Raw genomic sequence first — 16,472 nt, 5'->3', positions numbered from 1 at the left:
CTTCGGTCCGGGAACAAACCCCCCTCGAGGACCTCTCCCGGCGGAATCCTTTGGCCATGGCACTGCCGCCGCCACTGCCCCCGCCACTTCCGTCACGAACGCAGAAGTCCCTCCCCGACGCCGGAAGCTCCGCGGCCCTGCTTCCGCGCAGTCCTCCTCCACCCCGCCGCAGAGGCGAGGACCTGCTTCCGGCCCCGGGTGGGCGCCGGCTCGGCTCGCCGTGCGCCCCCGAGTGCTGTCCCGGGAGCTTCGTTTCCCCGGATGCCGGCGCCGGAAGCTCGGACCGCGGCCGCGCCAGGAGAGCGCCGGTCCGGGCGCTAGGCTCGTGGGGGGCCATGAACGGAACCGCGAACCCGTTGCTGGACCGCGAGGAACACTGCCTGCGGCTCGGGGAGAGCTTCGAGAAGCGACCGCGGGCCTCTTTCCACACCATTCGCTGTAAGCCAGCCCTCCCCTCTGTTCCCTTCCGCCGCCTCTTGCCAACCCGACTCCTTCTTCTCTTCCCTCGTCCCTCCAAAGCCCAGGGAACCTCCTGCCTACGTCAGCTCCCTTCTCTCTTCGCCCAGATCCTCCTGGACCTCGATTCCACCCCCTCCTCCCCTCCCCCCTTTTCCAGCTCACTCCCCAAACCAAACGCTTCGCCACTCCCAACTACCCATCTGCCTTGTGGTCCCAACTACTTCTTCCGAAGGTTATTGGCTCCTTTGTTTTTCATCCGCCCACCCAGCCCTGCTTTATTCGAAACTTACCCCTCTTTATTACCAAAAGACTGTGACCCCACATCAGACTCCACTTCTCCCTGTAATCCGTCCCACTTTCTGATGACCCCAGCGGGGTCCTCCACGTTTAAAGGACTCTTCCCGTTTGCCGATGGGCCTTATCGACTCCCTCCTATTACAGTCTCCTCTTCCCTGTGTTCCTTAGCCTTCGTTCCTCGTTCGTCTTTGTTCTGGTTACCCTGAGCCTGCGCTTCATCCCCTTGGCAGCCAAAGAATCCGCATCCTCTGTGCGCTCCATCCGTCTTCCTCCTCCAGCTTTCTGTACCTCGTTTGACTCTGCTGTCTTTTGAGGTGACCTATACTACCCCGACTTTAACTCAGTACCAAGTCCCATGTGAGTGAAGAATAAAATTGGAACGCGTGAGCCTTGATAAAGTTTGATGTATGCTTGGAAGCGGGGGAGAGGAGGCATCAAGAATGTCCAAATAGTCGTTATGCTGGACCTTCCTTTTCTGCATGATTATAGACTCTGTGGAGGGAAGGCACGTCCACTCTATGTCCTGGGTAAAGTTTTGGCTCTTAGGGATGGGCTGGCTGAGAATCCTTCTGTGTGATTCACAAGCTTCTCGTATCCGTCAGCCCTAATGCTGGTTAAGACTTGTTTTTGTCTAAGGAGCTAATAAATGTGACTCAACACATTGGAAGAGGGCGTGTTAGATAATGAAGTTCCATATTTCTGCGGTCACTTGCCAGACCATTATTGTGTCTCCTACTGACAGCAGATCAGCTCTTTCAGAGGGAGGATATTGGGAATGTGATAAGAGCATCGTTTGCGGAGCAGTTTACTAAATTGATGTTTTGGTAGAGGGAAGAGCAATGTGGAATTTAAGTGAGACACTTCATATATGCACGTGGCCTGCAGTGTGAGGCCAGTTTATGTCAGAATGGAGTAAGATGGCTGTTCGTGGTGCACGTTAGCAGCAGTTGAGAGAGATGGGCAGGATTAACCTTTGGAGATAGAGTTCAACCATCTGTTCTGTACTTTTATAAGAACTTGAGTGTGGGAAATCCTAATGTTGACAGTTTCTATGCAAAGTGAAATCAGCTTATATGATACTGGGGCTTTCCTGTTTCATATAGGGTGTTACAGTCACAGAATCTTTTTAATATGCTCTGTTGCTTTTGATCTTGTACACAACAATCCTAACAAAACCCCTCTGGCTAAGAAGGCATTAATTTTCATGTGTCACTTGGGAGAAGGGAATATCTTTGCTTAATAGAATGGTATATGAATTCTAGCTTTTTTTTTTTTTTTCCCCTCAAAGTAATCCAGCAGGGATGGGAGGCAAAGTATGTAGGAGGTACAGAGAAAACAAGATTGTCCCTGAGTTCGTAATTCTTCTTGAACCTGGGTGACAGTACACAGGGGCTCATTGTACTATTCTCTGCTTTTTTTCCACAATGAAATAGGTTTTTTAAATTCTACATTGTATTTTTCCATTTATCTGACTCACAAAAAAATTTTAATTCTTAAACAAGAATGACCAGGAGGCTTAGTATAAGTAACCGGCTGGATAAATATTCTTTTGCTTTTCCCTTTAGACGACTTTAAGCCAGCATCCATAGACACTTCCTGTGAAGGAGAGCTTCAGGTTGGCAAAGGAGATGAAGTCACAATTACCCTGCCACATATCCCTGTAAGTTTATGCACCGTGGAATCACAGTGAATCCTCATATTCTATTTATTGCAATTTGAATTTTCCTACTATTTAAAAATTTTTAGATTTCTAAAATTCCAACATAAGGAAAAAGGGAATTGGGGGGATGGGGTAGGGTGGAATTCATGTTTCCCAAGTGCTTGAGTAAAAATGATTCTTTGCCATTTATCCCAAGCTCCCTTTTCCCCCATCTGCTACCAAGTAGACAAGGTTCCTGTCTGGATACTTAGCCCCTCTAGCCGCTCTTTCAGATTGGCCTAGCTTTTCCCCCACACAGCTCCAAAGAGCAAAGCCCTCGACGCCATGTTGGCTTATAGCAACAACAGTTTAGGCGTGTGGCACAGCCAAACCAGGAGTTAAGACAGGCAGGAGCAGAATTGACACCTTTCATACATCAGGCAAAGGGCGGACTGCAGACTGAAAGTTGCAACCAAGCACCAGAGGATCAGAGCATTCAGCTAATTTAGGGATGAGGAACCCAATTAAAAGCTAAATTGAGAAACCCTGCGGAGAGAGACTTTTTTTTTTTGAAGCTTTGTCCAAAGTAGCACTATAATCACACAGCCTGAAGGATCAGACAAAATGCTCATAATGAACAGGTGTCATTGGATGTCACAGCCCTGTCCTGGAACATAATAAGGTCTTGGTAACCAGTAATAGGATGAAAAGGCTCTGGACAAGAAGCTTCAGGCTGAGTAGAAATTACTTGTCTGCCAGTTCCAACTGCTATTTCATTGCATGTTGCCTTTAGCAGATTACATCATCTCCCTTTGGATCTTCATTTGCCAAATGTAAGATGAAGGGGTTAGATAAATGGTCTCTAGGGTCCCTTCCAACTCTAAGTTTTTACCCTATGAATAAGGAGTCAAGGAGCCAACCAATTTTTTTTTATTCCATACCATCAAATCCTATATATGTCAAATATTAATTGAGCGCCTACTATGTGTTGGCCCGTTACTAAGCACTGAGAATACAATCTCGAACAAAACAAGCACTTTTCTTGCCCTTGGGGAGCTTATGATCTGGAATTAAATAAATATAAAAAGCACAGCCATTTATTTTAGAAAATCAGGAAGGTTTCTCTAAGGAAGTGACCTTTGAGCAGATTTGAAGGTTGAGTAATTGAAAGAGAGGAAGAGGCGGGATGTTGCAGGCAGAAGCCTTGTTAAAGCCCCGCAAGAAAGAGCATGAGGATCTGGGAGAGGCCAGCCACCTTCTACTCTGGATCCTGCAGAGCCTAGGGCTAGGGGTACAGGGTGAGGCAGAAGGGCCAGGTATCTGGTTTAGAGATTTTATTCTTGGGTCTCAGAGCAACAGGTTAGCAGTTAAAGGGCTTAGGCAGGTGAGTGGCATGATGTACTTACTCTGAGCCAAGCAGAATAATGAGCTGCCCTTAGAGAATACTCTGTTGGTTACTTGGCATGAGGGGAAGCCCTGGACTCTGAAATTACAAGGAAATACAGAAATCACGTATTAGTTTTACTTCTTGCAATGAAAAGTTCTACTCAGTATAATACCAAGTAATGGTTAATCTGTTTTTACTAGTTCATACCTCACCATTATTTGTAACATGTTTTGAGTCTTTAGAAAAAATGTACGGTAATTTTGAAAATTTATATTACCTTTCTTGATTACTGAGAAGTAGTTGCACAGTTATAGATTCTTGCTGTATATTATAACCCTTTTCTTTTTGCCTAGGAAGCCAGAGGAGTTAAAATAGAAATCAGTTCATTCTATTCTGTTTGAGTAGCTCTGATACTCATGAAGCCACTTGTAAATTCGTTTTTAATGTTCATAACTGGTGTGTCTGGTCTGATCTACTTTTGTGGCATACAGGGATCCACACCACCAATGACTGTGTTCAAGGGGAACAAACGGCCTTATCAGAAAGACTGTGTGCTTATTATTAATCATGACACTGGTGAATATGTGCTGGAAAAACTCAGTAGCAGCATTCAGGTCAAGAAAACAAGGTACGTGAATGACCAGATACAGATTGATACAGGGTTTCTAGATCTTTGCATTATCTCTTCAGTTATTTTAGAAGGATATGAGCATCTGAGTATTCAGTGTCCTGTCGATAATATCAACAACTCTACCTGTGTCTTCTCAATAAGTCAGTAAAATACCACTTCCTCAAATGCAATAAAAAGAAATAAAAGCTTTTAAGACCTGAAACGTGGAAGCCACAGGGGAAAGGGATGTATTTTATAATTAAATCTATTTTATTAATTTCATGATTGTTCAAATAGTACCACCTAAGGGGATAAGATTTAAACTTGTAGACTTGTAATTAGATTAAAAACATTAATTTTTCGCAAGATGCATTTGAGGTATTTATAACACTAAAATAAAGTTTTGCCTATTTTTTAAATTTTTTTTAATTAAAAAAAATTTTTTTTGAATGTTTATTTTTGTGAGAGAGAGAGAGAGACAGAGAAAGACAGAGCACGAGCAGGGAAGGGGCAGAGAGAGAGAGGGAGACACAGAATCCCAAGCAGGCTCCAGGCTCTGAGCTGTTAGCACAGAGCCCGATGCGGGGCTTGAGCCCACAAACTGAGATCATGATCTGAGCCAAAGTCGGACGCCTAACCGACTGAGCCACCCAGGCGCCCCAAGTTCTGCCTGTTTTTGTAAATAGTGAGTTCTCTTTAATCTTTAATTCAACAGGCTTTACATTTGTAATACAAAGCCAATTAAATTTTAAAGTCACAATTCATTCTATGAATAGAAGCAACCCACTGGTTCTGTTTTTTACATTGTGATACAGCAATTATTGTGATACAGTCCTAAATTCTTTTTTTTTTTTAATTTTTTTTTTTTAACGTTTATTTATTTTTGAGACAGAGCATGAACGGGGGAGGGTCAGAGAGAGGGAGACACAGAATCCGAAACAGGCTCCAGGCTCCGAGCTGTCAGCACAGAGCCTGATGCGGGGCTCGAACTCACGGACTGCGAGATCATGACCTGAGCCGAAGTCGGCCGCTCAACCAACTGAGCCACCCAGGCGCCCCAATACAGCCCTAAATTCTTAAAGAGAGTGTTACAGCCTGATATTTTTCTGTTTATGCTTCTTCATTTACTCATTCCAGAAAAAAAGTAGCTACCATTTATCGAGGGGTCACTGAATACTATGCTAAATGCTTTCATGCATTATTCTACCTAACTTTACAAATAACATTTAGAAAGGTACTATCGTTATCTGTAAAAACAAACAAACAAAAAAACCACACACACACACACACACACACACACACACACACACACACACACACGAAGAGACTGCGGATTCATGAGCCTGTGAACCGGAGTCCAGCATCAGAACAGAGCCCTTAGCCTGGGCATGCACGTCCAAGCCCCCTGCTCCTCTCCTGCCTGGGATAGATTTGTATTAATTACCTCCCCGAACCAGGTGCCACTGTTAATTCCCCAACAGATGATGTTTGTGGGCATTTCTCTCACTACTCGCTGTCATCTATGGACTAGCAGCATTTGATCACTTGGATGCTTTTTAAAGTGCAGAATTTCAGGACCTGCTAAGTTGGAATCTGCATTTTAATGAGATCCTCAGGCGATTTGTGTGCCCACCAAAGTTCAGAAGCCGAAAGTGGGCTCATCCGTTTACAAAAGAAATTGTTAGTGAATAGAATTTTCTCCCGTTGGGGTGGGATGCTTTGCTTGTCCGCCTGCAAGAGCTGGCGCATGACAAGATGAACAGGCAGTAAACAGATCGTGGGAAAACTTGCAAACTACCAGCATTTCAAGAGCTGGTTTTTTGTAGTAACTCATATACTTGTGACTATAACTTTATACCGTATACAAGTCAAGTAGTCCTATTGTCTGCTGGTAAAATGAGTTCTCACGATCACGTTGTGTCCTGCATATCGGTTTTATTTGCTTGTTATAAAATGTGAGCTTCTTGAGGGCTGTTTTATTCATCTTTGTATCTCTGGTGCGTAGTGCAGTACCGGAATGCAGTAGGCAGTTGTTGAGTGAGTAGTTCATGGGATAAAGTGACAAACATCAGTATTTTGAAGTAGTGTGTAGAGAAGCACGATTGTGCAGAGACCTCTAGGTACTTGGTTACCTGAACAGATTTGAGGAGCACTGTTTTTGGCCCTGCAATTTAATGTCGGTTTTTCATTTTAGAGCTGAGGGGAGCAGTAAAATCCAAGCCCGAATGGAACAGCAGCCCACTCGTCCCCCACAGCCATCTCAGCCGCCACCACCTCCACCACCTCTGCCATTCAGAGCTCCGACAAAGCCTCCAGTTGGACCCAAAACTTCTCCTTTGAAAGATAACCCTTCACCTGAACCTCAGCTGGATGACATCAAAAGAGGTAGGGAGCATTTTCTGGAACTGATAGCCACTGGGAGTTGGGTGTTGAGGCTTTTGTGGCGATCACAAGGCTATCATGTTGACATCACATGGGCACTGGTGGCATGGGCATTCTCTGCCATTGAAAAAATAATCTGCAGAGTTCACCATTCCAGAGGTGACGGAGGTGGGACTGTTACCACTTCTCTCGTTTGACAAGGGAGGTCCAGGCAAGTGACTTGAGTTGTGGCTGTCTTTGCAGCTTTCTGTTCAGAGGCCCAGGATTTAAACAAGCATGACTGTCATCCAAAAGTCTATATGCTGTGCCTTTAAGGTTTTGGGAGAAGAGAATTCCAAGGTGTTGGGGTAAAAACCAGGTGTGTCAGTGTTAGTATAGTATCTAGGTCAGAGGGATATTTAAAATACCAGGACCATTGCTTTGTACTAACAAAGTGTGTAAACATGAGAGTGCCATGGGACCTGGAAATGGACATGGCCTAGAAAGACCTAGAGGTCTGGTCGGGTTCTCACTTTGGCTTTCTCCTCATACAGGGAGGGGGTGGTTTTCGTTGTCCAGACTCTCAGGAAGTTATGAGGCTGTCGTATTTCAGATTTATAAAGTTTTATGAAACACAATGAAATCTGTAGCAGTAGTAAACAGGGAAAGATAGAGTTGTACTTGAGAAGTTTGCCTCTTCTGCCTCATAGAAGTGCTTTCAGTAAACAATCATTCTCTGCGTGGTGCACGCTTATTAAGCCTCCTGTTTTGTTTTTGTTCTTGATTTTGATTTTCCTCAGGGATATTGGAATGCTATTTGTTAAAGTTTTCACTTTAGTTGAACAAGAATTGGACTATGAGTGGTTAGTGATTGACAGTTACGCCTAAAGGAACCATGCGTGTTTAAAATCACATGGTATGTTTGGACAGGAAAATCTGGCATCTTTCTTGATGTATCCTATGAGGTATCCTTAATGTATTCACCGACATTGAAAGGGTTAGGTAAACATGTTTTTCGTTCGCTGCTGTACTTCTATAAAAAAAAATGTAATACCTGGCAGGCATGGCTGTCAGTGAAATATATACAGAGGGCAGAGGAGGCATGTTGTTTCCCCATTTTCCTTCCGTTACCATGGTTCCTCCTACATGCCTCAGTTCCTTTGTGGGACAGGAAAGCTGAAAAGGACCTCAGAGGCTGTCTGCTGTGGCCTTTTATTTTTTCAAAGTGTCTTGGAAAAAATAATTGACTCCCACCTCGGTCTCACTGCTGGTTAGAGGCAGATCCAAAACAAGCACCCAGATCTTCCAATTCCTAGTCAAATATTTTTCAACCCTTTAGCATAATATCTCTCTTATTTGGTGTTTAATCCCATAATTCACAGTATTTGTTTTTTTAAGTAGATAAGGCAAATAGGCTTAATTTACACAGAACCATCATTATCTGAAACAGTTTTCTTTTTTGTTATTTGGGGTGAAGTTAATGTTTCCGCTGTCTCTCTGAAGACAGTTTTATTTTGTTCATTTTGGTCTTAGTCGTTTTGTTTATACGTTTTTAAGGAATAAGAAGCAGGAATTTTAGTCATTCCTCATTGCTGTTGGTTTTGCCAATTCACTATTTACAGAAGGCAGCTTGCGGCCTTGAGAGTGGTTGCTGGCTAACCCCTGTCGTGTCATTTTATTCCAGAGCTGAGGGCTGAAGTTGACATTATTGAGCAGATGAGCAGCAGCAGTGGGAGCAGTTCCTCAGACTCTGAGAGCTCGTCGGGAAGCGATGATGACAGCTCCAGCAGCGAGGGTGAGGACAACGGTCCGGCGTCTCCTCCACAGCCTGCACACCAGCAGCCCTACAACAGCAGGCCGGCCGTTGCCAATGGAACCAGCCGGCCACAAGGAAGCAACCAGCTCATGAACACCCTCAGTAAGTGTGCTCTCCCTTTTCTGGCTCAGAGAGGGGTGGCATGTCAGACTAGAGATGCAGCTTCTATATATCTTACACCCGAGTCTGTAAACCAGAAGATATTTAAGGCATAAGAAAGCATCCTGACAAAATTTGGAGCAGGAAGAAGTTACCAAACAGTTAAAAAAAATAAAAGGGGTGGGGGTGTTGGGGAAGCACAAAACTAGAAAATCTGTTCTTTTTTTTTCACCCACTGGCACAAATTAGTTTTTGTGAATTCTCGAAAATGCTGAAACATGAACAGCTCGGCTCTTTGTTTTTGCATTTACCAGGCTTTACAGGCTTTAGGGGCGATGCCCTCCACTATAGTGTCCCCTGCTTCTAGGTCTTTTTACAGTTCCCAAGAACACAGTTGTCCAGACTGGTGTCCTGCAGCCCATAGACTTTGGAACCTGAGCCATTAGTGTATATTTGGAAACCAACTAGCCTTTGGCAAGAGGAAGAGGAAGGACATTGCTATATCTGGGTGGCTCTCCGTGCAGTTGATACTAAAGTAAAGGAGAGAAAAACAAGAACAAAAACAGATTTCTTCGTATTGGAGATGGGGAGAGTGCTTGCTCCCTATGCCCTTCTCTCTCCAGTATCCTAATGAATGCTTTCATCTGGCATGACTGCCTTTGAGGAGGTTGGAAGGTCTGGAGGCAATAGTTGGTAAGCTAACCTAGTTAACCCTACTACAGTGGACCAGGCGAAGGTAATTCTCAACTTCACCACTACAGACATTGTGGGGCAGATAAATCTTTGTCATGGGGGCTGTCCAGTGCATTGCAGGATGACTAAGAGCATTCCTGGCCTCTACCCGGTAGATGCCCTTCTCTCTCCCTTGTCCCCAGTTGTGTCAACCCCAAATATCTCAAGACATTGCCAGATATCCTCTGGGGGGCAAGACCACTCCTGCTGGAGAAACGTTACTTGAGTGAGTTGAACACTGTTAGGATATCAGTCGAGGATATTGTCTGCTATCCCATTTTCTGGGCCTACATTCTGGATGTCAGGGGATGCTTTGGTGCTATTCTCAGTTGGCCAGGAGTAGTAAATTTCATATTGGGAATTTGGTATTCCTAGTGGAATAGTGCCAGATAGCTACTGTGGCTTTGACTCAGTTCTCGAGTTTGCCCAGTCAATGCCAAATTATTCTTTCCTCCTAGAAAGAAAGAGCAAAAAAAAAAAAAAAAAAAAAAAAAAAAAAAAAAAGGCACAGTGGGTGTTATCTGCTTACCAGTATCTTAAAATCCTTTTAGCTCTTTATTGCGCACCAAGTCATCCTGATCTGCAGCTCTTCAAGTGGCAAGACCTTAACTTTATATAAGCAATTTCAAAACTAGGTTTCCAGCTCCAGTTCCACTGATCTGTTAAAGCACATCATCTTACTTTTTAAGAGATCGTGCTCAACTTAGCTGATTGGGAGTTACCAGCTCTTGCCAGGCCCCTGTTGCCTTCCTTAAGTTTAGAACGGTAGTTGTTCCATTCTTGGGTGTCAGACCTCTTAATTGTAACAATTATTGAGCACCCCAAAGAGCTTTGTGTATGTGGCTTATATCCACTCAATATTACCATTAGAAATTAAAACAAATATTTAAATTATCCAGTAATTCATTTAAAATAACATAATAAACTGTCACATGTTAGCAAAAGTATCATTTTTATGAAAAACAAATTTTTCCAATCAAAAAATACTTAGTAAGAGAGGAACATTGCTTTAAAATTTCGCAAATCTCATGGGGCGCCTGGGTGGCGTAGTCGGTAAAGCGTCCGACTTCAGCCAGGTCACGATCTCGCGGTCCGTGAGTTCGAGCCCCGCGTCGGGCTCTGGGCTGATGGCTCGGAGCCTGGAGCCTGTTTCCGATTCTGTGTCTCCCTCTCTTTCTGCCCCTCCCACGTTCATGCTCTGTCTCTCTCTGTCCCAAAAATAAATAAACGTTGAAAAAAAAAAAAATTAAAATTTCGCAAATCTCTTTACGATCTAGCTTAGTGGAAACCTGGGTTCAGTCTGTTGCCATAAGTTGTCTAGGTTGATGTATATGAAGAAAATCTGGCCTCACACAGGTGTGTAGTTAGAAGAGGAAGTACCCTCCTGAAAGGGTCTCAAGGACCCCGGGGTCCTCCACACAAACTGAGAAGGGCTGGTCTAGGAGTAGCAATCCAGTCGTATAGCGGTTCACTTTTGCTATAATCTGAGTGCTATCAACTGGGTCCTGTTACTCTATCGGATTAAAACGCTGAGCACTTCTATTCTTTACTCCTAACACCTGAATTCTGCACACTAAACAAAAATCTGAGGCTAAAGTAATTGAAGCTCTTCAGTTGAGAGTTGAGGTTTAAAGTAACTGAACAGGAGGGGATGCTGGATTAGCAGGTTACTGGTATAAACAGTATTCGGCTTCCTTGACGGGAAGCCTAACTCGGTGTTATTTTAGCAACTTCATGTGAACGATTCTAGATGGTGAATCGGTTATTTATACTTTTTTGCTATTTATTAACACATTTAAAAGCTGTCTGGCCTGCTTCCCCCTGTTCTGTCCTAGTACGTAGCATCGCTGTGCTTTGCAGATATCAAGAATAGCATTTCTTTAAAAACGGTGACTGCGTCAGTTTTGTCACTGAGCCAAATCGGTTTTCCTCCCTAATTAAGTTGAATTGGCTTGTTTTACTATAGTGCGATAACCAAGGCGGTGAAACAAAGAATTGTGGGGAAGTCATTTTTAAATTGCGCACTTTTGGTGTGATTCTGTGGTTTTTGTTTTGTAGGAAATGACTTGCAGTTGAGTGAGTCTGGCAGTGACAGTGATGACTAGAGCCAGATCTTTCAAAATCAGCGTCTCGGTACACAGATCTGCTGCCGGACCGGGCTGCGCTCGCATGGAGCCCGTTGCCGAGAGGGACGTGCTGTGGATCAGTGACTGTAGCAGGAGTTCGAGGCTCTGGAGGTCTCAGATACTCAAGTCTTTAACTTAGTGGTGATGGGTGATTTTCTCATGTAATTTTTGAACAATCTCATGTTGCAAAGTAGATCTATAGAAGAACTAACAGAATTCTATTGCTATTTGGTTAACACTGTTCATGAAAAACAGACAAATGTGCCCTGGTCTAGGTTACTCAAAGGCCATCATCTTAACCAGGCCAGTGATTCACTTTTAAACCTCAGCAGCCACCAGTTTGGCCAGGTGGTCTGCACCAGTGAAATGAAACCTGGTCTTTGAGGGGTAGGGGAGAGAGGGAGACCTCAGACTGCAGCATAGAAGTATTTTACAACCACTTTAAACTGTTGAGACAAAGTGGTGAGGAAGTTTTGTCTGACCCAGCTTGACGAGCCTGTGTAGAGATGGACTTGAGGAGGGAGTCCTAGAGCGGCTGCTGGGCAGGACCCCGGAGCTCCGCGAGTTCAGCCCCCTCACTTACAAGTGAGGAAAGAGAAGCACACAGCTGGTTCGTGGCCCGTCTCCTGCCCCCGCCCCAGCTTTTCCTGCTGCTCCCGCCCTTGAATCTCATTAACTGGAACTGGAGATTCTTGTTCATGGGACTTCTAGTTGTACATCAGAGATTTTATTGGATTCCCAAAGATGAAGTGTTGGGCGCTTCTGGCTCAAATTCTGATCCAAAAAGTCCCTAGATACACGAGGCTGGCTGAGCAGACTAAACCAGCAGCCACTGTGCTGACACATGAGATTCAATTAAATTGGGGCTTTTAGTTCCACGTAGGTCCATACTGAGTGTTTCCCGTTCAGTGAATTTTAGTAAGGGGAGGTAGGAGTGGGAGAGAGGTGTAGTGAAGGAACCTTTCTGAGCAAAAGAACCAGCAGCAGGCTTCCAAAAACCAGAATCTAGATAGGGGTTCTGCAATATGAAACGAGCACATTCTTAGATAAGGTATTTCTCTTCATGCTTTTGTACCACTGTTTGTGCCTGACTCCCAGACTGATTTGTATTTTTGATAAACTAGAAGAAAGTCACAAGATTGCCTTTTGCAGTGTGCAGTTTCCAAATGAATCTGTTGTTACAGGAAACTGGTCACTAGTAAATGTTCCATATTGAGTGAATGTGTGATAAATCATCCTGTGATTGGTATGGAGTAGCCTGTTTCTATAATTTGAATGGATACAATTTGAATGTCCTGAGAAATTTCCATTTGCTTTGGTTCAATGGGTGTTAAGAACATTGAAAATGATTTTCCTTCCTTGGGTTCTTCCACTCAGAGATGGCCTCTGCTTCCCCAGCTAGTGGATGGAAGCAGTCTGGACCTGGAAAGGAATTAGATGATTCGTGGTGGGGGCCTTGGTGAGAGTTGCACCTTATGGAGTCCCCCGTTTCATATGCAGTGACTCCAGTGAGCTGGAGATGTGGGTCGGGAGCCATCATCCGGTGGCACACTCGCACCGCCACCCCCCCCACGTGTAGGTAATGGGGACACACTGGTACTCGGCGGTGGGTTCTCAGCCCATCGTGAGGTTTCGGTGGATTTAATGGCAGGTAGGAACTTCTTCATAATGAATTGATAATTGCTTTATAATTCCTTGCTAATGACAGCTCAGGGAAGGTAAAGGTCATGATTGGGAGACTTGAATTGTTACTGGATGTGGGAATTGTTTCACTGCTTTTAACTTGCTCAAGCTGGGGCAGGTTCCAGGAACTTGAACTAAAAATAATCTATTTAAGCCTCACTCTCTTTTTTTTCCTCCTAAAGTCTTGATTTATACAGATAGAACTGTGGTTTTTCACATGTCGGGTCAAGATGTTTGTTTCTATAGGAAATGCTTGCATGTGGCACTGGGTTTGGTGAGTCGAGCTCTCTGGGCTCGTTTCCTCTGTCACCCGTCCTACCTGGCCCTGCATGGTTAGCCTCCAGCTGGCTCCAGTTTGTTCTCTGCACGAAGCCTTCGGTGGTCCCCTCCCCACAACCCCCACCGCCTGCTCTCCAGCTTTACCCACCAGAATAAGGAATCTTGTCTTTTTGGAAATCAAGAATCTGGTCCCACAGACTACTACTTCTGAGTTACCTCGTGCCAGTCTCATTGGACTTACTCTTCGTGCCTCTGTGCCTTCTCAGTCCCTCCCTCCCTCTCCCCCGCCAAGCCCCAGTCCTGACGCTGTGTAGGTGCCATCTTCGCGGACTCTCCCTCTGTTCTTTTCTGCCCACTGGAGTGCTGTCTGTACTGACCTTCCTCTTGCTTGAGCTCTGGTTGGTGTGAACTCCTTAAAAGCAGGGACCGTCATTTTCATCTCTATTCCCTGGGGTGTCCACAAGAATAGACATTCAGATGCTTATAGCCTGGTGGGGAGGAGGCAGAGAAAACCAACCAGTGGAGTACAGAGGGCAGACGTGGAGCAAACATTCCAAGCATTTGGAGACAGCTGAAAACTATTTGTGATTTTCATGGTTTTGGAAGTCTCTAACTGAATTGTTAAAATTGCCTTTTCTCTGTCCTATACAACTTCTGCCGTATCGTAAGTCATTAGGCAAGATATAAAGACTTAAATTCAGGGTGCCCAGGGAGCCATGGCAAGCCGCAGTAAAGACGTGAATTGGGGAAACAATATAAACAAACGAGATCTGTGATGATGCCACTCATTATTTTATTTCTATAGCAGAATCATTTTTTTTTCTGTGTGTGGTATTAATATGTATGTGCTTCAGTGGTGGGAAAACTTGAAAATTCCAAAATCCTTGCTATCCTAATTGAGAGGCTGGTTAAGTAAGGTGTAAGTATGGTGTGTGTGTGTGTATGTGTGTGAGTGAGAGAGAGAGAGAGTGTGAGTGATGTATTTATTAACATTATTTTGAAAGATAATAGTATGTTCTCTTAGGTACAGCCAAATTGGATGTTTCCATTTGGCAAGGAAGGTAGGATTTCTGAAACTCAGGCCTTAACCAGTAGGTTGGAAGACAAGACCAATTGAAGCGTTATGAAATGTGTGTTTTTGTTGCTTATGTTGTATCTGTCTTGGGTTGTCTTATTCTTTAATGATTTTTGAAATCTTGTGCCTAAAAGTTTATTTTGCGTAATTATGAAGTAGATGTGCATGTTTACATTTATGTAAAATGTTTGCATTTATGTAAAATACTTGCTGTGTAAAGTTTTTTTTGGTTTATTCTCTTAAAGATCACTATATTTAAGTAAAAAATGAAGGTCAGCAGTATATGTCTTGGTGGGTTTTATTTTTTTACTAGGAATCAATGAAAAATGTAAGGTTCTATTAATCCTTTATGCTTATGCCTGCTTCTCTAAATGAATTCCTTTTTAATTTGGTGTTTATGCTCATTAGGATGAACACCTCAGCTTCAAAAGGTGTGAAGTTCAAAACTGGAAGGATGTGAGCCACATGGCATCTGAGGCCATTACCCGGTCTGGAAAGGCAGACTTGGCTTTGACTCTAAGAACCATGCGGGGGTTAAACTGAGTCTCCAGACATATCCTAATTCTTTTAGCACACCAAATTGCTTCCACCTGGAATGCCACGCTCCCCCCTCCCCCCAGTACATTCATTGGCTGGAAGTGATCCTGCCTCCTGCTTCCATTCCACACACAGCAATGCCCACAGCGGTCTTGCAAACTTCTAGGTGAGCAGTGACCATATTCCTTCTTAATTCTCTGGTATCTCTCACCTAATGGGTGCTCAATAAATTTGGATTGAATACAATTATGCACTAAGAGAACTAGCCTAGGAATCCTCTGCTGCCCATTCTGTAACTGGCTCACATTTCCTCAGGTGGAAATAGGAGTTAGATTTGAACCAGGAATCTCAATGGGGAAGTGTCCATTCCTCACTCAAAGGAGTGTGGTCCTCAGTTAATTGTTGCCACACAATGACACGTAACAAAGCATCCCAGAATTCAGTGGCTTAAGATAAGCATTTATTTTGCTTACAGCTCTGGATTGGCGATTAAGACTGGTGTGGCTGGACAGTCTGGTCTTGACTGGACTCCATACGCCTGGCAGTTTGCAGACTCAGCTGATCTAGGAGGACTTGGCCAGCACGGCTGGGGCAGTTCAGGCGGGCTCCTTGTGCCTTACCCTCTAGCAACCTAGCCCAGCACATTGTCATGGCAAAGGCAGAGATGCTAGAGTGAGAGAGGAAACAACTGCCTCTGTCACAATTGCTAACGTGTCATTGGCCAAAGCAAGTCACAGGGTCAAGTTCAGAATCAAGGGGTGGGCAAATACAGTGCATTCTGCCAGGTGATGGGAGGAGTTGCAAGGTGTAGGTACAGAGAAGTGTGAGAATTCGGGCGATCACTGCAATCAATCTACTTCCTCCACGTACGCCATGTCCCTACCATGGTTGACAACACTGGACCATATAATCACTAAGTCCTTCCTCAACTTGGCTTTTCTCCTGGCCAGTTAAATAAGAGTCCACGTAGGGGTTAAGGCCACTTTCTGTCCATGGTTCCTGCAGAGGGCACCCAAACCAAGCAAAGGCTCCTCTGGACTTGGCACTCTGCCCTATTCAGAGTAGCGTGCTTCCTTTCCAACCTTTCCAACCTAGAGCACCGTTCATTGCCTATTGCTAAGTAACAAACTACCCTAAAACTTAGTGGCTTAAAACAACAACCATTTTATCTCATGGAATCTGTTGGTTAGGATTTAGGACAGAGCTTGGCTGGGCAATTCTTTTGGCTCCAACTGAGGTCACTCACTGGGACTCAGTTGGCAGATGGGCAGGACTAGAGAATTCAAACTGGCTTCACTCACATGTCTGGCACCGTGGTGGGGATGGCTGGAAGCAGGCTCATTAGGACTGTCAGCCAGAGACTCTCTAACAC

At 44.4% G+C, this 16,472-nt stretch overlaps 1 protein-coding gene across 1 annotated transcript; it reads left to right on the top strand.

Moving 5' to 3' along the window:
• The first annotated feature begins 56 nt into the window (after positions 1-56).
• Positions 57-14,845, top strand: EAF1 (ELL associated factor 1). The gene is made up of 6 exons (XM_047098935.1): positions 57-438; positions 2,322-2,416; positions 4,274-4,410; positions 6,587-6,777; positions 8,438-8,671; positions 11,459-14,845. Exons 1-6 carry the CDS (start codon positions 57-59, stop codon positions 11,503-11,505), a joined length of 1,086 nt encoding a protein of 361 aa, XP_046954891.1. The 3' UTR covers positions 11,506-14,845.
• Positions 14,846-16,472: the final 1,627 nt, after the last annotated feature.

Source organism: Lynx rufus, unplaced genomic scaffold (genome assembly GCF_022079265.1).
Source record: "Lynx rufus isolate CCGP_SWC_20201006 ecotype Redwood Valley unplaced genomic scaffold, mLynRuf1.p SCAF_5, whole genome shotgun sequence".
NCBI lineage: Eukaryota > Metazoa > Chordata > Mammalia > Carnivora > Felidae > Lynx > Lynx rufus.
This window is presented reverse-complemented; position numbering and strand designations above follow the sequence as displayed.

Excerpts from the sequence above, each read along its gene's own strand:
- EAF1 (XM_047098935.1), top strand. The coding sequence starts at position 57 with ATGGCACTGCCGCCGCCACTGCCCCCGCCACTTCCGTCACGAACGCAG. Across the intron at positions 439-2,321 it reads CTCTTTCCACACCATTCGCT|ACGACTTTAAGCCAGCATCC; the intron begins GTAAGCCAGCCC and ends TTTTCCCTTTAG. Across the intron at positions 8,672-11,458 it reads CCAGCTCATGAACACCCTCA|GAAATGACTTGCAGTTGAGT; the intron begins GTAAGTGTGCTC and ends TTTGTTTTGTAG.